This window comes from Hermetia illucens, chromosome 6 (genome assembly GCF_905115235.1).
Source record: "Hermetia illucens chromosome 6, iHerIll2.2.curated.20191125, whole genome shotgun sequence".
Taxonomy (NCBI): Eukaryota; Metazoa; Arthropoda; class Insecta; order Diptera; family Stratiomyidae; genus Hermetia; species Hermetia illucens.
The window spans coordinates 4,663,704-4,688,634 of record NC_051854.1 but is presented as its reverse complement, the minus strand read 5'-3'; the positions used below and the strand labels follow the sequence as shown (position 1 = coordinate 4,688,634).

The 24,931-nt window shown below is 42.2% G+C and overlaps 2 protein-coding genes across 3 annotated transcripts in view; both read left to right on the top strand.

The window, feature by feature from the left end:
* LOC119660492 (katanin p60 ATPase-containing subunit A-like 1) overlaps positions 1-24,931 on the top strand; it is a 191,349-nt gene that overhangs the window by 152,564 nt on the left and 13,854 nt on the right. The window contains exon 1 of one of the 2 annotated variants that reach the window (XM_038069081.1): positions 17,889-18,737. The exons of the other annotated variant lie outside the window; for it this stretch is intronic. Coding sequence (XP_037925009.1) covers positions 18,616-18,737 — 122 coding nt within the window. The 5' untranslated portion in view covers positions 17,889-18,615. Of the gene's footprint in view, positions 1-17,888; positions 18,738-24,931 lie in introns of those variants that run through there. 2 annotated transcript variants of the gene reach the window in all.
* On the top strand, positions 2,971-11,974 carry LOC119660499. The gene is made up of 2 exons (XM_038069094.1): positions 2,971-3,306; positions 11,700-11,974. The coding sequence occupies exons 1-2, from the start codon at positions 3,045-3,047 to the stop codon at positions 11,843-11,845; spliced, it is 408 nt and encodes a 135-aa protein (XP_037925022.1). The 5' UTR covers positions 2,971-3,044; the 3' UTR covers positions 11,846-11,974.

The window sequence follows — 24,931 nt, the reverse complement described above, 5'->3', positions numbered from 1 at the left end:
GGTCCTGAAAATTACTTGAGTAAAAGTCCCCGGCCTGCTTTGCAGTGAGCTATTCGCGGTGAGGCTCTTTCCCGTAGATAGACACTAAAGAACATTGTCCCTAAACAACGAATCCAGACAAGGCCATCCTCGGCTTGGGAAGAACCCGAAGCCTGCTACTGTCCTGAATTCAAATGGCAGTGGTACCTGATCACTGATCACTACTAAATCAGCTTTTACCTCCGCAGTAAACTACGCCAGCAACTCATAAGTAGTTGGACATGTTAGCTCTTTCTAATTCCGTCCTGACACCACTCAAAACTAACAATATATGCTGACCAATGACCAGACCCGACATGATCCCTGCCCCTCCTGTGCGTTGCAAATCTTCGCTTTGTCCTCTTCCTGCGACTGTTACCTCATTGCTTACCTCGGGGCATCCACGCTAGATGGTTTCTTCTATTCCGGTCTGCATTTCTCCGTTTTCCATATGAACAAATTTCTGCTCCACTTTCTTCGGGCTTGATCTTATAACGGATCTCGCCTTGGCACTGACGCACTTGGCGGTACTTTTAGTAGGAAATGTGGTTGCTTCTGTTCTTCGCGTATCTTGTGCTGCTGTACACCACCTGTAGAAGGACATGCAATCATCACTTTGCACGTTTTTGCTGGCATTTCTCTGGACGAAGGTTGTAGATCGCATACACTTCGCAACTATACATTTCCTGATAAACCTTTCCTCTACAGTTCTAAAAAAGACAGTCGATTGCGCTCCCACTCGACTTACGAGGGCAGTCCGATAAGTATGTAACTTCACCACCGCAAGGGAAGTTCATTATCGTGTAGTACATTTCCGTTCACGGCTATTTTCAAAATTTCAGCCGAATCGGGCTCGTACTTTTGTTTTGACCGCGTGTGGAAGTGGGCGTTTCCCAGAGTTTTAAAAAATTGAAAAGGAGCTATGTCGGTCGGTGGTTTTTGGAAGGGAAGCAGCACTTGGATGCTGTATACGGTGAAGGATAACGTGACAAAAATCCAGGATCTCGTGTTGGTAGACCGCCGATTGAAGGTGGCGCGATAGCTGAGACAGTAGGCATCTAAAAAGACCGCGTGGGTCATTCCTGGCATGGAATTTTGGGCATGAGAAAGCTATCGGATCGATGGGTGCCGCGTTTGTTCACTGCGGACAACAAACATAACCGTAAGACAACTTCAGAGCCATGTTTGACGCTGTTTAAGCCAAAAGCGAAGGAGCCTCTGTGTCGTTTCGGGACGGTCGATGAAAGATGGCTCCAATGGTATACATCAAACGCCAAGGAACAGTTGAAACAGTGAATTTCACCCGGTGAACGTGCTCCGAAGAAGGCGATGACTGGCATATCGGCCGGAAAGGTGATGGCCACCGTTTTTCGGGATTCACAAGGTGTGATCTGCATCGACTACCTGGAGGAAGGCAAAACGATCACTATGCCAAATTATTGGGCCGATTCGACGCGGCATTGCTGGAAAAGGCCTCATTTGGCAAAGAAAAAACTACTTTCTACCCTGACAACGCATCAGCTCACACCTCCGGCGTTGCCACGGTCAAATTGGGCTACTTGGGCTGTTACCCCATTCACCGTATTCTCTAGATTTGGGCCCATGCGATTTCCTTTTGTTTCCGAACTTAAAAAAGTCACTCGTCGGGCAGAAATTTGAGTCGAACGAGGAGGTCATCGAGCCACGAAGGCTTATTTTGTAGACCTCGAACAAATGTATTTTTCAGATAGGTGAAAGAAGTTGAATCATCGCTGTGTTAAGTGTATCGAGCTAAGAGCTAACCCTTAACGATGCATTTTCGTGCTGCGAGCGCTCGGGGTCTGCTAATAGCAGTTCGATGCACGCAACCTGACTAATGTCCCGAAGAGGCTGATTTCCGATATATTCCACAACTACTATCTTGGCAAAGCTAGGTTCACATTACCTCGCCGGCACTGGCAGAGAACTGTCGACGGCTCCGAAGACTCCCATTGTGTTCTAACGTGTATAGGTCATTCGTGGTTCGCTCTTTACCGAGAGGCTTTTTCAAGGCTACTACCTAGGACGCAAGGAATCAGAACTACTTACTCGGCACCACGGGGACGTCACTCCGCGTATCGTAAGCGACCTGTTGAAGATCGTTGACGACCCCTGAGTGGTCTGGCTCTCTGAATTGGCAAAAGATAACTACGGGAGATCTTTATCTTTCTACGATCATAGGTTCATTAAGTGATAAATCTGTTACTTATTTATTCGGCTACAGGCAAATACTGTAGCACTAAATTGACTACTACTGATTGTATGTGATTCCTTCAGACTGTATTCCCAAATATCAACAATAACAAATGAGAAACAGGTGCTCAGTAGCCTTGGATAGTTTCGAAATAGTGAAATTGTTACGCTGAACTACAGAAAGATCACATCTGTTTGTCCACTCATATTCGTATCCAAAATCAGCTCCCGCTTATGAACACCTGAAGTCAACTACCCCAACCATCAGTTATTCTATTATTTCTGGGTCATTATGATATACGAAAACAACTTCCAAAACGACATAAATATGTTTTCCCACATGTAAATTAACTATCTATTAAGTTGTTCCGAATCAATATGCGCACATATAATTATTATAGCAAGTACCCAGTTACTGGCTTAACCACCTGTTCAATTAGCCCACAAGAGTCGACTCACCACGTCATAGATGGATGGATGGAGGGCGCACTTTTTCCACGCACCAAAAACAAAGCTCGATAATAAGATAAATAATGTCGCAGACACTCTCCCAGAAGTCATATATAAAAATCTAGAAATTATTACGGAATCGTTTTGTTTTTTACTCCCAACCCAGCCCGGCTTATCAGAGGAGGGGGTGCTATAATTCAAGTACCTATCATTAAGTACGTGGTGTGGGCTCCGTTTATGATGGGACTTCACACTAAATGCCTGTAGATCTAGAGCTCCATCTCACATATATAAATGGAGGTGTCAAGATATGATCAAGTTTAAGTTGTTATTCGAGCCTGACAGAATTCAGTCTAACAGCGGACATGAATCTGCAGTGGTTTTCAGTCCAAGTGATATCCGGTGTCCTTTTGGTTGTGCTGTCTAACGTGTACTGTGATGGAAGTATTGAAAACGATAGGATCGGAATTTATAGTCGGAAGTCACCAGTGTATTTAATAAAATCACCACTTCATCGGATGTACTTGGAATGGCTAGCGGAGAATTTAGGGAATAGAGAAAAGATGAATTCGGGAGAAGAACAGATTTTTAGTGGACTCATGGAAAAAAGGGATAAATTTAGTAATTGTAAGTTTTTCTCGATTGAAGTTGTGAAATGTGCATCAGATATCCTGTTGTGTTGTAAACCATGTTTTCCTTAAACTCATTCAGTGTTTCATAGTCATTCATTGAACTTAAAACGTTTTCTAGTCCTTTCATAAAAAAAAAATCCATCCATCGAGATTCAGACTCTACCAACTTCTTGTCTCTATGTGTAAGGTCCACAAACTAAAGCGGGCGACCAAATTCTAGGTTTGACAAAGGGCTTATTGACTTTTGATTAAACGAACCCTAATTGTCATAAAATTATTTTCTGCTTGAAAGGGTCCTTGCCTAACATTTTCATTCTCTTGAAATTTCAAGATGGAGCAGGATATCCCTGTTTGTCCTCGATTTTGACATATCATCAAGTATTCGCCAGACACTATCTTTCCCCTTTCTAGATCAGAAGTATACCGAATATTGGCATTTTTCTCGTATACACTATGAAGACCTCCAAATCTTTTGTCATTCCAAACTTATTCCACCCTTTGCACTCTCCTTTTTGGGTTGTTTATCCTTTTTTCTTTGTCCTGTATTTACGAAAATAATATGTATCCATATAGGAATCCTGTAGTCCAAGTTCCGATTTAGCCAGTTAGGTCATCCAGGAACACACAAAACTTTTTCAGAATCTTTTAATATTAATTCTGGAACGTTTCTAGCTTAATTCGATGCTCAATATCTATTCTATGTAGATACGTATCCATTGTAGTCAAAAGCACTCTTCCAAAAATGTTCATCTGTTTCACATTTCGGAAAAATATCATTTTCACAGAGGAACCAAAATAGGCCCTAGTTACTACTAGCTACCTACAAACAAATAAATCTTCATCTAAAGGGATATAATATATAATAGATAGAGCCGAATCATTTCTTTGGAACGTGATATCTGACTTCAATACGTCAATGCATTAATCTGGCTTAACTAGCTAATTTAGTAAGCCAGGGGTGGCAGGGGTAGGTTTATCATTCATGGCTCTCGTGCTTCATTCACCAAAGAATTCAGATGATTAACGGTTTCATCCAGGGCAGAGGTAACTCAACAGACGCTGCCTCACCTCTGCCCTGTCCAAAATGAGGGGTCTGTGGATCAAAAAATTAAGAGTAAGCAGCCCTCCATCTGGTCCGGTCCAACATCAAGTAGATGTGGACTTAGGATCACCCTCACACCCCAAACAAAGAATTTAGCTATTTAGTCCTCCAAACATGAAATCTTAAACCGGGAACTGGAAGGACATCTGCAAATACATGAAATGAGAAAGTATAGCTACAATGAGTTCCTTTTTAGAACTTAACAACTGTTAACACTCCTACGATCCTTTTGTTGACAGACTTCCATTAGAGGGTGATCTAGATTTCTGAGCATATTCCAAAATGCAAGGACAAAATTGCTTCCCGCCCTTGGCTTTCTTAGGTTGAATCAGGTGTTAAAGGTTTATAAATATTATCGATGAAAGGGAGCATAAGAAGGCTTGTTCTTCTATATTCTGTTGAAAATATTGAAGGGCTCCTTTTTACTTGATGATATACCGGTGAAGCTTGTCCAAATATGAATCCGGCCAGAATTAATTATGTGTTACATACGCGGGGGGGAGATAGGTCATCGCTATTCGCAGGACTTGACTCCGCAGCTTGTTGCAGGAGCTGGTCAACGAGGTGTGGAGATTTGGTAATAAACTGATCACCCGGTAATAATCAGATGAACCGAATTATGTGAAAATTATTTCCAGCCGAAGATTTTCCACTTTCCACTATGAAAGACCTGGAAAAGGCTATTCTTTCTATGATAAATAAGAACGAGCTAGGACCCAGCGGTATCTTGGCAGAAATGTATAAACTGGTGTTTCACGCCGGAAGGTAAGAAGAAAGTTCAGTTTACGAGAAGGGAAGTCCATCATGAAGGTTGTGAATTTTGTTCGTCGAAGTGGAGCACCAGTCGTCGCTCCGAGTAGTGCTCCTCGTAAAGCTTGAAGTCAGAAATACTTTCGACTTCGTAAGATTGTGGATATGAAAGGTACACTTGAAAGTTAGTTCCACGTGCCGGGTTATCTCTTGCGGATATTGAAGGATTACCTGAAAGCTGCTCCCTGCCCATGAGACGTTGGAGAGCCAAAAGTGGATGGAGATAACCTCGAGGGTAGCACAAGCACTTATCCTAGGACTATGCCTCTGAAACGCATCTAACGATAGCCTTCTAAGGCTCAACATGTCAGAAGAGTCATGCCTGGTCGATTATGCAGATGATGTTGTGACACTTTTTGTCGGATGCGCTGTTGAACAGGCCCAAAACAGATTTGGCATATAATAGTTTCAGCCTTGTGCTGGAAAGAACCTAAGGAATCATATGAACCAAAAGGAGTGTCCCTGCGTCTCGTGTCGAACGGCAAATTAAGTCAAAATCAACGGTTAAGTATCTTGGATCCACGCTTGATTTAAAGATGAGCCTTCTCGAGCAACTCAAAGCAGCAGCGAACAAGGCTGTAGCTGAAGTTGCGGCCTTCAGTCGGCTAATGGCAAATGTTGGGGTTCCTTTCTCTAGTAGAGAACGTCTTCTTGTGAATGCAACACAGTCCGTGCTAGTCTATTTCACGGGATTTCGGCCGATGCACTTGGCAAGAAGGTGTATCGTAAGTGCCTTGCGCAAATACAGAGATGGGGAAGCGTGTGGGTGGCCCTTGCCCACTGCGCTATCTCAGAACCGCAAATGATAGTGATCGCGGGGGTGATCCTCATTGACTCCTTGCTAGGGACCCAAAACCATCCACAAGCGGAGGACTCAAGGGAGGCTGTTACCCGTGAAGCACGATAGCATACACTGAATGAATTGAAACTCGCTTGGGAAAACGAGTCAAGAAACAGATGGATATCACGTAGCAACTTAGGTCCGTGGTGGATCTGAAAGCCTAGTAAGATTGATTATTTCCTTACCTAAATTCAAAGCGGGCGTGGATTGAGGAAGGCATGATTCCCAAACTGTGTGTTCTGCATGGGGTGGCGGACGACATCATTGACCATTTTTTTCTTGTGGAAGGTGGTATTGAATTCGCCAGCAACATTTTGCAGCTGATGAAGGGGGCTCTCTCTGGGAAAAAGTGTCTGAGGGGTACTGGGGAGTACTTACTGATACAGCCGTATTGCCTATTACATTTGGGTACTTATTTTCGCGAACAGAGTTGAGCTCGACCAGTGGAGGAACCGAATCGCAGGGAATTTTTCCAATTAGCAATTTTTCTTCCTCTTCTCCCCTCCTTTCGTTGGAAGAAATTCTCTGAATTGAAGCCTTCCTAAGGCAAGAGAATGGGAGGACTAGCCCGAACTAATATGTCAAACGATTTCAGATTAGTTATCGTATGAGGGGGAGGTCTTTAGTTGATTATCCGAGGCTTACCGATATATTCTTCTACCCTACCCACAAAATGAAAACGGAAACACGGCCATATGGGAAAAATGGAAATTAAAACATTAAAAATTGCATTGTAAACAGAAAACGAAATTATAAGCTTCAAAATTAGAACCACTTATTCTAATTTATAATTTCGAGTGACTACTGTACTAGTGTTTTTCGCTGGATTTATGTTGAGCCTCACTCTTCTCCACCTGTAGTGTCTTCAGTCCAAGGGTGTCAGGCAACCTAGCCTTAAAAATTTAGGATGAAAAAGATCCTTTTTGCCTGCTTTCGGAAGGAAGACCATCTTTACTCGCCTCCATGCTTTTGGTATATACCCCAGGACTTCAATATCCCTTTCCTCACTTAATGTTCAAGGGAGAATTTAGAATAGTTTCTAGACCCCTTTGGAATAGTGCTGGAAGAAACTCATCCGTGCCTTATGGTTTCAGTGATTTAAAGATTCCCACTGCCCTTATTCTACTTTCTGAAGATACCTCTTTCGCTACTCCCCAGATTCCTTTTCGTCTCCTTCTAGCTGATACGAAACACCGAAAGAAATCTAATCTAAAAGTTCTACGGATTTCGATTAGTAGTACATCGGCAACCTCATTTTATACACTCATTGTTCTATGGTACAGTTTTATGTACTTAATAAAAAACAGTTACCTCCTTTCGAGTCTTACTTTAACAATGGGCTGAGTACTATCAAGTGAACCCGATTGGCATGCACATAATGACCCTCCATTACCTACAATAAAATCCCTAGCTCTTGTTCCGTATATTGCAAAATTGGTTATTCAATTTGATAGTGCAATGGAGAAAGCATTACACTATGCTTTCTACGTTATGTCACATAATTTATCAGCTCATGTGTAGCCACTACGTCAAAATTGGAATATTATATGCTTTTCAATCCATCTACTATCTTCCTTCGCTATTCACTTATTGTGCAAATATTCAAGGACGAATAACAATAAGTAATGATTTCCCAGAAGGTAAGATGCCCTAGAAATTAATTAAACGCGGGGAAATTCTGAAAGCTTTAATGTTTTATTTGGAATATAAATCAACGTATCTTCTCTGTTTATTTGACTTCTATGACTAAGTAAGAAAATCTTTTTTCTAAGTTCGAAAAATGCTTTTATCTATAATACAAACGATAATGAGACTGACATAATGGGCTTCACTTTCATCTATGAAATTAAGGCTTAGGTTGGAGAAATGTTCTTAAAACGTTAAGATCTCTTGATTTCACATTCACACATTTTTGTAAATATTTGAAGAAATTATCTTTTCTAGTTCTGAAAAATCGAATTAGAGAAAATGAACGCGCATTGTATGTAAGTACACATGGATGCTTATCTTCAAACACAGTACTATGTGTGAGTTTTGACTTTTTGGCCAGAGTCACAGCTTAAAATGCATGCAGCCCAGGCTCCCAGGAGTTTCCTTGCAGCAGGTTCAGAAACCTCTATGATCGTGGCCAACATCCCATGATGACTCCTTTTTGTTCCTGAATACAGAAAAATATCTGATGATGTTACATCTGAGCTGTACTTCAGCTAAGCGAACTTTGTCAAGCCGTTCTAGCGAGAACATATTACTCAAAATGGAAAATTCATTGGTACATTACCTTGGTTCGCAATTCTATTGTATACGATTCCTTTCCTAACGCTTTTCACTCTACCTCGCAACCAAGTAAGGGCTCAAATATAATGTTTTGCTATTTACCGTTTGTCTTCGAGCCACAAACTCCTTGATTTTACTCTGATCCGCAGGCGATACTACCTTTTCCAACGAAAACTGTGTCAGATTAACGCTCCTGGTTCGTACTTGATATTTACGGCACAGAACCTGTATCTTATTAAAACACATTGCTTTCTATACCCCATCTCTAAGGCTTCTGCTATGAAGTATTTATCAACTGCTATATATGCATACATATTTTTTTGCGCGTACACGGAAGTAGAAAATCTTAGAAAGACACGTCTGCTGCAGCTCCGCCGCATCAATGCCGGAGGTAGAGCGGGCGTGTGTGAGACTCACATCCACTAAAAACCACCCCCGTTTCTCAAGTCCCAACTTCGCGGGATGGACGTTCCTTTAGGCTCTCGTCTTTCTCCTCCTTTCGGCGTTCATCCTTCTGTAACTCCTCCTCTCCATTGCGAACATTGGAGAGTGAAACATCACATATTTTGAATTCTCCGATATGCCATCCCATCTAGGACAATTCGGTGAATCATCCAATCCAAAGCAGTACAGGGACTGACTGTAGCAACCACCGTGTCCCGTGAGGAACTGGGTGATGTGGTAGTTGGTATTCTCATGTTTTGATCAAGCCACACCCTAATGTTGGGGATGAGCGTTAAACCGACCCTTCGTAGACTCGTCACATATGCGTAGCAAAAGATCATGCCACTCTGACCTTACCGCATTCCTATGTCTGGCGTGCCTTCTATACGTCTTACATGGTACAGCACACTTATTTCTTTCGCCAAAATGTCGACAGAGATAATACCCGCCACCACCAATAATGCCTCATCTGACGTGGTTCTGAAAACAGTGCAGACCCTCAAAGCCTTCAGTCGGTAAATCGAGTACACTTGCTTCCGTCTCTGAGAGTTTACAAGCAGGATAAAGGGCACCACTCCAGCTGGAAGCAACCTCCGACATTGTGTTTCGGCCTACCAATATTCTGCAACATTTTTGCAAGTGCCACGGTGGCACTGGCTGCCTTTTGGCATTCATACTCTAGGTGCTCCTTGAAGCTCAATTTGGTGTCAATTGTCACCACCAGGTATTTGATAGCCGGCTTTGATACTGACTTCTACTTTCACAGTATATTTTTTCCTTCAGCCAAGGTCAACTCGGATCGTTTTAACCAGGACTTTACCGCCCTCACTGTTTCCGTCGCGTATACCAGCACATCTTCTGGGTGTTTTACTGCAACAACCACACCTGGATCATCTGCAAAATAATCGCCAATCGTAGTCCCCTCTGGGACGGGAAGAACAAGCACCCCATTATACACGTTATTCCAAAACAGGGGACCCAATACCGATGCCAGTGGTATCCCGGCTGTGACAATGTACTCTTTGGGGCTCTCATCCGTCTCGTACCAGAGAGTCCTCCCTAAGAGCTAATTTTCCACCAGATTTGCTAAATACCCGGGAATACCTGAGTCCATTGCGGTTTTCGACGATGTGTCGGGGTCTGTTGTAGATGACTCTCTCAATCGTCTTCCCCATTGTATACAGCAGGCAGATAGGACTATATGATGCTGAGTCTCCACGTGGCTTGTTAGGTTTGTGGAGCAACATCAACTTTTCCTTTTTCCACTCAGCAGGAAGTATTCCTTCTTTTAGGCATGCCTCGAAGGTGTTGGCAAAAAGGTCGATTCTAGTCTCCACTGCTTCGGTTAGGAATGCCATCCAAACCTTGGACCTTGTTATTGCCAATCCTACCACATTTCCAGCGCGGAAAACGTGTCCCCTTCAAACGCTTTCGCCCTCTAGCCGAGCAAACCACCCGGCATTAGACGGGAACTCTTTTTCGAGTTCAATACGCCCTTGATTTCCATGCAGATTGCCTGTTGGTCACTATGATCCCCACTCATTCGTTATCAGGCTGCCCTATTCAAGAGGCCAAGCGTTAAACGCACCTGGTATTACGGTCGGCTAACGTCCTCTTGCATCCAAAACGGGAGCGTTCAGCATCTGCTCATACTCGGCAAGTGTAGCGCTGGGTGGAGCATAGCAGGATGGATTCCTTTCACCTTCGCTCGAATGAAGCCTTCTTTCGGATGCTCCATTATTTCCTTGAAGGCTTGTTTTCAACAACCTCATCTGCGATTTGTGTTAAGGGCTCTTCTGTATTTCGGAGATCTGCTGCTGCTCGAAATGTGCCAATGGTCCACACCCTCCTTCCTTTACACAGTAAGCGATTTGGGTCAGTTCCGCAGTCCTTGCTGATATTTCCTTCCACTCCGTATCTCGTGCATTGTTTCGACCTGTTATTTGGATTGGTGCATACCTTTGCAATGTGATCGAAGCCAAGGCATTTAAAGTATCGATTCAGTACCAGCTGCTCCCTAACCCGACACATAATCCAACCTATTCTAACTCTCCTTGCTATCAACAGTTTGAGTGCTGCTTCCAATGGTATGTTTTCCTCAGCATTTTCACCGCCGACTCCTGTAGTCCGATAAAATCGAACTGTTTCTCCGCGCTTCGCGAACCTCCTCCTTCTTGGTGATCTCACCTATATCTTTGCGAATTATAGTGATCTCCAGTCTACTAGCCTTTATGTTGACTTCCTGTCCTAGCGATTTTCCGATTTGGCTCTAGAATTTGCCCGCGGTTGCATCTTTGGATTTTTTGAGCTCCAACATAAGGTCTCCTTTCTGGGTCCGTCTAATGCGGCTGATATTATCTCCCAAGTTGGTGAGTTCGGGGTCTACTTTCACTCTCTGAGAATGTCGGCATATGACCCTTCATTTCGTTTGGAAATGATAATCACGTCCGGTTTTATCTTCCTCCGATCGTCTTTTTTTGGGATGCCACATTCCAAGCTTCCGCATCCGAATTTAGAGATTCGCTACGGTCTCCCGAGGTCTCCGGTCGTCGTCGTTTCTCTTTCATGCTATACTATAATAGTTTCTGCGTTTATAATAGCAGTCGAAAGGAGCTATAACTCTTTGACTGTCGTTAGAATTAAACCATCTTTATGCTGAGAGTGTCACTTAACATATACATACATAACAAAATCTGTTTCATTTTGTTGTTAATTTCATCATAATTTCATTTTTTATCCATTCATTATTGCCTATCATATAAGTTACGAACTACATCACAAAACGCACTGAAATGCACATTCATATAACACCTTGCACCCTTTCATAGCCACATATGCTTTTCACTTTGCTTCCCAGTCATCTATTATGTATTTAACGGGCAGAATTAAAGATTCTCTATGTCTAATATTTTCCCAGTTCCTGCCCTTGAAGCGTATTTCATCTATAAAGTCAATCGTGATAATTGTATAAATCTGGGCGATGAAGGATGCGTGAATGGTGCCTTACCGGGAGCGGGTTCAGATAGTGGTTTCTTGAATGGCGGAAATAATCCAGGAAAATGAATAGAGTGCTACCTCATTAAATTATAATATTATAATTATGACATTTATTCATGACAATTTATATTTATGAAATATCATATACAACAATTTAATTTTATAATAAAGGAAATATAAAGATTTTACATTTTATATTACTTTCTATGTTTTATTTTAAAAGATACATTTCAGAAAATCCATTTGCAAAACAATTGTGTTGTTGAATTTAATGGAGTCGTTATCTCAAAGGGTACATTTTGTGGTAGTTCCTTTATTTTCGGTCTCCCCCAAGAGTAGTTGATATTTCGCGGAAAGGTGGATATTCCAAGAAAATGTATGCACACTGAAAAAATTTCTAGGAATCTAACCCCTCTACTTCTTAATCAACGGTTATCCTTTCTAGCCGGATGGGAACGAATATGGTAATTCGGTATGTGTAGCATTTGCCTACATATTATAGGTACAAATGTGTATCGAATGATATTTGAAATGTACTGCTGAGCTTGGTTCGAAGAATATACTGACCATTGCAATGAGCGTGGTATATGTAAGGACTATCCAGAAGAAGTATAGTAAGTTCATCTGTTGAGTTTCTAGAATAATTTACATAGATTTGATTTCAAGTGCGGAAAGATAGATAGTTCAAGATTCGGATTTTTTGGTCAAAACTGAGAGGAACTGGTAATTATATACCCTTCCGTCATCATCATCATCAACGGCGCAACAACCTGCCTTAATAAGGAACTCCAGACATCCCGGTTTTGCGCCGAGGTCCACCAATTCGATATCCCTAAAAGCTGTCTGGCGTCCTGACCTACGCCATCGCTCCATCTTAGGCAGGGTCTGCCTCGTCTTCTTTTTCTACCATAGATATTGCCCTTATAGACTTTCCGGGTGGGATCATCCTCATCCCGCCCACTGTAACCTATTGAGCCGGATTTTATCCACAACCGGACGGTCATGGTATCGCTCATAGATTTCGCCATTGTGTAGGCTACGGAATCGTCCATCCTCATGTAGGGGGCCAAAAATTCTTCGGAGGATTCTTCTGTCGAACGCGGCCAAGAGTTCGCAATTTTTCTTGCTAAGAACCCAAGTTTCCGAGGAATACATGAGGACTGGCAAGATCATAGTATTGTACAGTAAGAGCTTTGACCCTATGGTGAGACGTTTCGAGCGGAACAGTCTTTGTAAGCTGAAATAGGCTCTGTTGGCTGACAACAACCGTGCGCGGATTTCATCATCGTAGCTGTTATCGGTTGTGATTTTCGACCCTAGATAGGAGAAATTGTCAACGGTCTCAAAGTTGTATTCTCCTATCCTTATTCTTCTTCGTGTTTGACCGCTGACAGTTATTTGATTATTCAAAATATTTCTACTTTTTTTAAACTTCTTTACCAGAGTATATGATAACAGTAGTTAAGAAGAGATTTACTCCCGCCATCGACATGTTCAAAACATTATTTAAGTGCCCAGTAAATATTTATTCAAGTCTAAGTACATACTTCATAGGAATATACAATGATAACGAGACGAATTTTCTTGTTAAATGACTACCAGTACTATATCTATTAAAATTATGATGGAAAAAATAACTAAGTGTCCTGTAAGATAAAACTGAACACACGCAGTAATTGAATTTCTCAAGTTTTGTGGGAATGTAATTATTGTACATTTCAAGACTAGATAATAAAGCGTGAGTGTTGTCTGGAGGGTTCACGTTGATAATTTGGTGGCGTTGATATGTTAGTAGCTATGCAATTCAATTTTCACTACTTAACTCATCAATCTTTTCCTTTTCTATTACATTATACAAATACAAATGCATAAGAAGGTAGTAGAAGTCTTCTAAAATATGTTAGTGTCAAATACTAAACTGGCCTTAAATTATTAAAAAAAATAGAAACACAGAATGACCAGAAAAAACTCCCAATTCCCACTATACTTCTATATTTCCAGTTTTAAGATTTTATGTAAACACAAAATTTTATTAAAATCGGTTCAATGTCTGCATCTTTCAGCCACTTCTTTTAACAGTGATTGCTTCGGATGAATATAATTCCACATCCGCGAGATCTTTTGCAGCAACTATCACCGCTATGTCATCGGCGTAACATAGTATTGTGGCCTCGCTAGCAACTGGGACATTGAGGACATCATTATACATGATATTCTATTATAGCAGTCCCAGCACGGAGCCCTTTGGAATACCCACGGAGGCAATGTATTCTTTGGTTCCATTGTCTGTGTCATACCAGAGCCTTCTAATTGTTAGGTAACTTTCGACTAGCGCAGTTAAGTAACTAGGTACATCAATCGCTGCCAATGACCTCCTTATAAGGTTCCAACTGGCAGAGTTGAGTTCCATGTCAAGGGTAATTACAGCAGAATACTTGCTAATGCCACCCTTTCCGTGCATCGTATTTTCAGCTAAACCAGTGACCAGTTTGATGACGTCGACCGTTGATTTGATAAACCTCCCAGACTTTCTACAGCTGGGAGCAATCTATTGTATATTATTCTCTAAAACATTTTCCCCATAGTGTCCAATAGACATATATGCCTGTAGGAAGATGCTTCACCAGGAGGTTTACCAGGTTTAGGCAACAACATTAACTTTTATTTTTTCTATGTCTCAACAAAGATCACATTCGCCAAGCATGCTTCAAACAGCTCTACGAATATGTCTGGTCTCGACTTAACGGCCAGCTTAAGGGCTTTATTTGGTATGCCGTTGATGGCGCGCGCTTTGTTTTTTCCTAGAGCAAATCTCCAATACTTCTTCCTCCATTACTGGGGGTATTACAGCCACATCTTAAGATGTCTGTAGACTGTAATTCCTTGTGTTCTCCTGAGTGGGTTAGGCTAAGAACCTTAATTTTGCTTCTGTTCATCTTCAGTCCAACTCTACTTGTCTCTTTTTCCAAATTCAGAGCCATTTCGCCAAGGTCCATGACCTGGTGAGAAAGCAACTCGATGTCATCAACGTAGTCGAGGTGTTTAAGGAAAGATACCGTTATCCATTGAACTTCTCCATGAGCTCCGGACAAGGCAGCGTGAAGAACGTCACCCATCACAAGAAGAAATAATATCGGTGGCGGACTCCGTTCAAATCCCTCTGATATTTTACCTTGATGCGGCGCATGAAATTTTTCACCATCATTTGTCGCTCTGATGACAACTTAGTTTCTCTGGAATGCGTCTTCTGCGCTGAGCACTTCAGATACACTGCCTGTTCACGCTATCGAAAATTGGCGCACTGTTCCAAAATGATCCGCTGGGTGTTGATGTGGTCAATGCAAAAGCATCCGGAGCGGAAATCACCCTGCTCTCTGTCGAGCAAGCCTTCGAGATGGTTTTTGATAGTTTTCAGAATTAGCTATTATATTTGCAACGGTAGGGAGCACGCAGATACCTCTCCAATTGTCAAATTCAAAACGGATCCCCTTCTTTGGGATCTCGACGATCATCCCCTTCTTCCACTCTCTGGGAAAGGCTTCGGATTCTCAAGATTTCTGTACGAATAGAAGCGGCAGATCGGCAATAACTATAGGTGCAGCGATAAATAACTCTACGGGGAGACCGTCCAGTCCAGCGGTTTTACTTTTTTTAAGTGCATTGATGACTGAAATGATTTCTCTTCTGCTTAGAGGAACAGAGTGTATCCGCATGTTACGGTGATTAGCCATTTCATCCACAAGTGGAGGAACTTCGCTATATGTGATACGATTAACAGCCGTGTTGAAGTGTTTTTTTCACTTCCCCAGTTGTTCACTAGACCATCGAAAGATTTGCGACCACATGAAAGCTTTTTCCTGATGCTGTATAGATTCCTGAAATCATTGCGATCTGCGGAATCTTCGGCTTCCCTGACCAGCGTAATAACAAATTTTCTCTTGTCACGGCGTACACTGCGCTGAACTTCTCGGGATTTCGCTCGGTGTCGAAATTCGAGCACGTCACGCCCGCCCTTCGGGACGTGTCCAACGACATATTTATTTATTGGAGACAATATACAGAAAACAAATTCCTTGTTACATATTATCCTCAGAGGGAGGACCAGGTAAATGACTTGTGTGTGTGTTTGAGGTGGGGGGCATTATGGGAAGCTTATTCCCAGCTTTTAATAGCAGCATCAGCCGATGCTGTTGTCACCCCAATTGTTGGTTCCAGTCCGGGCATGGGGGAAATTGAATCCTCTTTTGCTAAAGCATCAGAGATTTCATTTCCCTAAATGAACCTAAAGGTGACCACCTTACGCTTAAAACTAAAGGCAGAGACAGAGTCAAAGGACCCAAGCTGTAGGGCGTTGTAGGACCGGCATAGCCTCGGATCGGAGAGTGAAAGTAAATCTCAAGCTCCGCGAAGGGTACTTCAAAAATGTCAGCACCACGTGTGTTATGAGAGGCGGTGTGGAAAGTAATATCCGAGTTGGCAGAGCAGTCCATCAGGCAATTGCAGAGTTTGACACAACACTATTCATGGATGTTTCTGACAAAGGAGCTGAACAGTGTTAAGGAGAGCTGAATTGAGGTAAAGTCGGAGGAGGAACAAAGGATAAAACAGGACATTTTGGAAGATCCATGGATGATGTCAACGAAGTTTGAAGAAAAGTTTGTCGTCGAATATTACACCCAGGTATTGGAAGGAGGTCAATGTGAAAGGGGTTGTTCACTAAGAGAATAGGAAAAGTATGTTGGGGAGGGTTTAAGCGAATAGCAGATCCAGTGGTATTTGGTGGCATTCAGTATCAGCAGTCAGTAGCACCCGGGAAAAAAACATTTTTTATGGCAGCCTAATGCTCATCGATATTCTCTGGAGGTACTCAGTATATCTGCCGTCCGATCAACAAGATAGCTCTGCCATTGTCGAGCGACAGTTGGATCATATAAGCGGTCGATGTTGAACTAAGGGGGTCGCAGCTTCTCAACCATGCGAGAGGTGATGGACGCAACACGCAGGAGAACGTAAGCGACCATTAGATAGTGATCCCTTTCGAAGCCGGTGGATGATCTGATTGCCCGTACAGCGTCGGTCAATTGAAACCCAACTGACCTTATGTCAGGCTCTGTGCTCGAACAATGTGCCCCCAATGACAAAGGGATGGAATTTGCAAAAATCCGCGAACCTCCTATCATTACCGTTGGGGTCACCAAGACCGTGTTTCCCCCATCACATATCCGAGCCAGGCGTTGTCACATTCCACCTTGGAATTTAGATTAGCATCAATAGTTTCAAAATTTGCAGGTTGCTAACCCAATAAATTTGTCGGGACTACTACGGGCTTGTCGGGTTGTACTACCAATTGTTTATTAATAATCCGTTGGACACTATATTCTAGATATTTGTTTATCTATTTTCTAGAAGCCATTAAATCAAGCGGTGCATTCTGTTAAATTCAATGGTTGATATTTTCAGTGAATAAGGATCAAACCTCACCTCATTTGAGTTTATAATATCGAGGAATGGTACTATTCCCATTTTCAGAAAATATGTCGACTATGCTTTTCCCAAATGAGGTTAAAAATGTTCAGAAATCATTTCGGCTTTCTGCACATCGCTCCCATGCTACCGCAAATATGTATCTAGATACAAATCAATAACAGATACTTGATATGTACTCGAAATATTCAATGAATCTCTCACTATCCGCAACGACCTACTCATAGCAATGGCATCGCCAAGTACCCTCCAAAATCAAATTTTCGGTTCTAAACCACAAAATCCTCCATAACGGATGGCTTACCTCTCCGCAACTACCAACTGAATAGACTATACTTCCAAGTGCAACCCATTTACAAGGTATTAAATGCAAATTATTGTACATCCCGGCGAGAGTTATGTATAGAAGAATTTAGCAGGCTGGAAAATAAATGGGGGGAAGACTGGCTATCGTGCTACCAGCCAAGCACGTTGTTATTGCTATTCTTCCGCACCTCCATTGAGGCCATTTGTTGGTCACTACTTGGTCAACGTATCCAACACTTTTAGGGTTGCATTGAATTAGTGCATGCAATTTATGCTGCCTTTCTATGTTAGTCTCCCCAGTTGAGTAGTGCTGACCGGTTCCTTTGATAAGTTTGCTGCATCAGACTTTCCGCTAAGCTCACAGCGTAAACAAGTTAAAATCCTAATCAAAACCATTCGGAGATAGCGGACAATTCTAATTAACAAAACTGTTCGAGTCATTCAAGTTAATTCCTTTCAATAACTCCCATCTTCCCCCGATCCATAAACGTGACGGTTTTCACTGCTTTCCATTTTCCGCACAGATAGACAAGGGACATATGTACATGAGTATCCTGCCGAGTGCGGATCATGCGCAAATTCATGTCGCCTTCATCTCTTCATCTCGCAATGCTGCTGCGGAGCATCCTTGATTCGAGTCTACTTCCATCAAATCGAATTGAAAGACGTTGACATAACTAAATTGCTATTAAGGTCATGTTCCGACCCTTTTCCCATGAATTGATATGTTCATTGGGAATCTGTGCCGATGGACCACTATCTCTCTTTCTAATCCGTCTGATAATCTCAATCAATCCGAACCTGCTTTCATCCCAGTGATAGTTTTTTCGGGACTTGAAATAAATTTGCCGAGGCTAGAGTGTATGTGAGTCGAGTTATTGTTGGATAACTGCTTCGTATTGTTTTTGTTAGAAGTAGGAGGAGAGCTGGATAGCGGGACGTGAAAGTGCAAGTGAGTTTGCAACAGACCTGGGAGTGTGTGGTGTCCTTAATCTAAATTAATTGTTGTAAAACTGTAAATAGTGCAGAAATTCAAATAAACGAAAATGAGCAAATTACGTGGCGAGGAGACATTCCGTCGAGTAACACGCGAGAAACTGGTTGTGCGTGGGAATACGGCGATCCGGACATTGGATACAACCACATCATTTCTACCCATTTTGGACAGGTTAGTTCATTGTTTTATGGTGTTAATTGATAAACACGATTGTAATTAGCGGATTATGTGTCGTATCATGTTCCATGAGGTGATTTTTGTTATCAGCGGCGTGATTTGCCCTATTCGTAACTGAAAAGTCCTGATTATTCTGGTTACTTCGAATTAAGCGAAAACGAACAGAAGTTATCAGAGAACAGGCGGCTATATTGGGGGTGATTAAGAATGCAAACAACAAACACTTTGTCTCCACATGAAACGGCCATTCAAGGTTGAATGGTGAATAACACTTTCTAACTACTGTGTATTCGGCATTTAACTTTATTGATTAATTGGGCTAGTATCCCTGATTAACAGGTGGGTTAGGATATATATTTACATTGTAAGTATCAGTTTCTAATAGGCGGTGTGTGTTGATCATGCTCAAATTGCCTGCCCGTGCAGGCAGTTTTGTCATGATCAACTCCTACAATCTAAATACTATATTTCAAGGGATTAAGCACAATTTCCGGCAAATGTCTTCATGGCGGTTTCCTCTCTCATCAATTTGAATACCAGGGATAAAGTCAAATTCTATCTTTTAGGCTGGGAAATCTTTGTATCTACTCTACAAACACTACTCCTTTAAGAACTTTTATCCAGGTACAATTTCTCGCAATTCAGTTTATGATTTGAGCCGTAAAACTATGAGGCAGCCTCCGACTAGTCCTTCAAAAGAGAAAACATGCTCTGAATCCAGGCTCGTAGATAGGAAAAACCGGGCCCGAAGTGAAAATCATGTCATGGGTTCTATATTGTCTTGGAAGCCTTTCATTCCCAAGCACAATACATACTCTTCTTGTTCTACATAAACTAACAATGAAGAAAGGTTCCCGAAAACCTTTATTTGCAAAGAAAACCCTTTGCCAAAAAAGAATCAGTCAAGAGTTTTCCCAGATTTAGAAGAACATCGTATTTCATGAACTAATTTACTTCCTTGTCTTTGGACAGACGGGTGTCTGACAGCATATCGTGTTGTGTCCTTTTGTCTTCTTTTTTCATCATCAACGGCGTAACGGCTGGCATCCGGTCTAGGCCTGCCTTAATAAGAAGCTCCTGACATCCCGGTTCAATTGAGATCAACCAATTCGCTATGGTTAAAAACTGTCTGGCGACATGGCCTACGCCATCGCTCCACCAGAACCAGGGTCTGCCTAGTCTTCTTTTTCTACCGTAGATATTGCCCTTATAGACTTCACAGGCTGAATCATCCTCATCCATACGGATAAAATGACCCGCCCACCGACAACCAAACGGTCACGGTATCGCTCGTAGATTTCGTCTTTACATAGGCTACGAAATCGTCCTTCCTCATGTAAGGGACAAACATTTGCAAAGAACCCAAATCTCTGAAGAAAACATAAAGACTTGTAAGATCTCGTAGTAAGCGCTTTGATCCTATGGTGATACATTTTGAACGGAACAGTTTTTATAAGCTGTAATAGGTTCTGTTGGCTGCCAACAATTGTGCGCGGATTTCAAAGTCATAGCTGTTATCGGTGGTGATTTTCAACCGCAAATAGGAGAAGTTATCAACGCTCTCAAAGTTGTAATCTCCTGTTTTTATGCCCATATTATTTGTTGCCTCTTTGGTTTTTGGTGCTGACGTTGCCACCATGTATTTCGTCTTGCCTTCAATGATGTGCAGCCCAAGTATTCGCGCCGTCTGCTTCGATCTGGATGAAGGTTATTTGTACATCTCGGGTTGTTCTTCCCACGATATCGTTATCGTCAACATAGGCGCATTTACCTCAGCATCACGAATCCCTTTTTCCAGGACCAGGTTAAAAAGGGTGCACGCTAGGACATCTCCTTATCTTGGTTTTATTTTCTTGGGGCTTATAAACTACGTCGATAAATCCTCCTTCAAGCGCATCTTCTTTTTTCCGTTTTTTCCGCTCCTTGCCATCTGTTTGTGCTTCCAGTATTCTCCGTGGGTTTATACTTATCGCGCATCTTCCGCTGCCGTCCACGTTCACCTGTAGAAGGAAATGCAGTCCAGCAGTTTCTCCAGTTCCATCAGCCCGTTTTCGACCCCTTTGCTGACGTTCTTCTGGAGGAACATTGCTGACCGCATACGCTTCACCACTGGCACGCATTTCTTGATGAGCCTTTCATCTTCGGCTCTAGCTAGGGCGGTCGACTGTTTTCTCTTTGTTCGGAGGTCCCGGTGCCATTTCTTGATGAGCCTTTCATCTTCGGCTCTAGCTATGGTGGTCGACTGCTTTCTCTTTGTGCGGAGGTCCCGGTGCCAAAGCCCCTATCCCAGTTCTTTGAGCTTAACTGTTCCCGGAATTCACGGACAGATCAGTGGTCGCTCGAGGCAATACAGATTCAATGCATACAATACTCGATGGGAGTCCCGAAGGGGATAGATCCTGATACACGTTACAACTACCATTTTAATAGAGCTAAGTTCTCATCATCCTAGCGTGCCTCGACGTGTATCGGTCATTCGCTGTTCGCTCTTTACCGAGAGGATTTCTCTACGCAATTACCTAGGACGCAGGTATACTGCCAACTAAGAAACCAGAACTACTTCCTCGGAGACGTCACTCCTCGTATCGTATGCGATCCATTAAATTTCGCAGACGACTCCTGAAGTGAACACTTGAAATCACAATATACTTTTTTCACCCATCTCTCGATTAATTAAGCCAGTAGACAGACGTACGCAGTTGGCCGGATTAAAGGCATTTTTGATTATCACACAACGCTTACCAGCCGACATCGTCTCCGAAGCCAGATCTATTGTCATAACTATGGCACTGACTGTAGAATGGACCGAATTATGTACTGTATGTAGTACTGTGTACCATGTTCCGCGTAAGCCTGATAGTTTGCCATAACGTACCCATGGCTGGTCATATTTGTTCAGGCAAATCATCCTGTCCGACTTGAGTCGAAATTCTCTGTTTACGGAACTCCACCCTGTCAAGATATTTCTGCATGCTGTAAGGTGGCGGTGAGTAAGACGGGGCAGCAACAATATCGGCCATACTAAAGCCAAGTGGCCAAGGAGAACCTCCATAGTGGTGGCACCAGGCAACGCTGTATTCACTTTGGTTTGCTGACCATGATGCACTAGGTGAATGCTCCAAACGCCTATTAGGACAATCAGAACCAAGGGTATACTGATGCCATGAGAACGGAGATAGCCCCTGAATTCAGATGTCTCAGGAAAATTCCTATATCCTGTGCGTTCAACTTGTTTATAGCGATTGACTCCCTAGTGGGAGTTTCATGGGAGTTGTCGTTACGTTCAAGCGAACAGAGGCCTTCTGGTATTGCGTTTTAACTTGGGGGCCATGCTCCTTAGTTTGGTAGAGATTTAGGTCGGTCATGCATCCACCAGCGGCGCAAAACCGGGATGCCTGGAGTTCCTTATTAAGGCAGGCCTAGACCGGATATAGTCAGATGTCAGGTCTCATTGATGAGTTTTTTTAGTCTTTTTATTCGGAGGAGCTGATGAACCTAGAAGTAAGAGACTTCCGGTTTCTCCAAGGGAGTCACGAAGAAGCTAAGCGAGCTAAAAAGAAAAATACTGAGTCACAGCCTCGCTCTAGTTTGATGGATGATAAGGTTCGATAATTCACCATTCTTTTAGTAATTCAGGCTTCCGTGAACGAATGTGTACATTTTCAATATTGGCGCATTTGGAGATGGAGGCAGGCATTCTATTGGGTTTCAGTCATTTTTTCCTTTTACCTTGGGGGGGTCAAAAAGTTAGGGTGACTGCGGTAACTTGGAAGCGGGTTGACGAGTGATGAGAAATGAACCCTCTTATTGCCGCTACATGTGGGGAATTTTTCATTCTGTTAAGCAAAACCTGGGCAAATAATAATGATTTCGCTACGGTATACCGTACCACGAAAGAATCTCATGGTGGTTGCAAGCTTTTTAATGGTCCCGTGAGGGACGTTAACGGTCGACTCTTCATTCACGATGATAAGCAACGTCAGCATTGGAGGGAAAATTTCACAACGTTTCAAAGCGTAGTTCCATATGGACTACTCCTTCAAACAAAAGAGGAATCATCTCAATGCCTTGGTTTGAGGCCATCGGCGCGTTGAGAGGGGGTTGTGAAGTTTTTTGAAGTGCTACAATAAGTGGATCTCGCCTTATTCAGTGGACCATACGTTAAAATAACCTGAATTACCACCAATGCAGGACTTCAACACCTGATATCAATCCATCTAGCATTGACGAATTAACGACTCCATCCTTGGTTCCTCACCCCTGGTGTACATGAATTCGCATAGTCCCTCTGAACAGCCAACTATAGTGGCCTCCTGAGAGATTTTACCACTCAAAAGGTGTGAATAATTCTTCTAGACCATTAAACATACTACACTCATGACCCTGCAAATTGGTTGGATTAGTTGAGACATCAAATGCTAGCAATCTAAATAGCTCACTTGCTAATATCGTAAGTCCCCAAAGGCTTACGAAAACATCAATGGAATATAATCATTAACAAATGCTTCAAATTAAACCATTATTTGCAATTAATTTGTTCTATTAAAGCCAAGCCAAACACGAATTTGCGGCTAAACTCTATATGGAAATAGGCAAAAGGATGTAATGTAACATGTTACCCTAGAAAATTGTTCTTTCTATTCATTATCCCACTTACGTTTCCGCAATAAAGCAATAAAACCTTTTCCACTCTGAACAAAATTCACTACCCCATGAAAATCACAACCCGCAGATTAATAACTGGCCCCAAAAAAATGCGTATAAAATCATTATTACAAACACACAAAAAACAAATCCTTCTTTTTCGAGTGACATTCAGGCTACGAATACCTCAGCACAGCAAGCAGAAGGAATGATGATTTTCATGTTTTCGGCCAGAACAGGTAGTGGGGTTTTTGCACGCTTTTTCAATATTATCAGGACGCCATCATGCTATGTATAGCGACTACTTGAGCCACCATTATACTTGTATCTTAAGACATTTGCATAGTTACAACCTGATATTAGGTCAACAGTCGGTATTGGAGAAATTTATTATACTCCAGATTGAAAAGTTATGGCGGAATGCAAAAAGGCCAAGTGCAATAATAAACTGTGGTGCGGAAACTTGACATAGTTGGAAAGGGTGTGATGCTTTGATTTTTTTTATACTTTTCGAAATAACTGTGCATTGATGCATATACTGCACTTTCCATTTTGATTTGTCAAGGGAGAGGGAGTAAAACTGACCCCAGTCGATGGTGCGATGGTAGAATTACTAGTGTGTAATTTTTCTCACAATGCATGCACAATCTCTTTTGTGGAAAACCTCTTGTCAATGATTCACTCGTACAGTGGCTATTATCTTTTGCATGTGGTCAATCCAATATATCCTCATCACATACTTTTTTAAGCTTTTATTTCCGCCTTCTTCCTTTACCATCCCAACATTCTGTCCCTAAACTGTCTGCTAAATCCTATCTAAAGTAGCATTTGCCAATCACTTTTAAACGACAACCTCAGTCAAACAATCCCTCAATGGTTCTTATGGAGCAAACTCATGAAGCGGTTTGATATGGCTCTAAAAACCTTAAAGATTCCGAGAACCATTAAACGTAAATCGAGCTTTCATCTTTCTGAGTTTGTAAACCCCTCGCGGAACGAAAGGTACTTTTTGGCAAACCTACCCCAAGTGCTCCCAAATGCGTCTAAAAGTCAGCCGCTAAACGAGCGCGCTGGAACCCAGATTTGGTGCTCCAACAAACCATTATTAGTATCGCAGATAACAAGCCCTTTCTACATAAGTTTTTCCAACCTGTATCCATCAAGCACACCGAGTCTTACAATGGTGGGTTTCCTGGTGAGTTATTGGAATTGGAAAGCAATACCAAATTGTGTTTTTTCCACTAGATAGGGAATATTATTTGCCAGTGAGCGGTGAGCTTAGTCTATGTTATTAGTTTCAAAGATTTGTTGAGAATACAGTGATCGGTTAATGTGTTGCCTACTGTAGAACATGAGCCTTGCATCAAATGCATTTGTGCTCATTGAGACAACTTGGGTGCTTTTTATATGGCAGTACCATTCAGGAAGATAACGGTCTCATTATTTTCTGAAAAGTGTGCTTTCCGCAAACCCCATTCCAGTATAATTCCGATGCCGTTCGCTTATTATAGTTACATCAATGTTTTCATCGTGGATGATTTGAC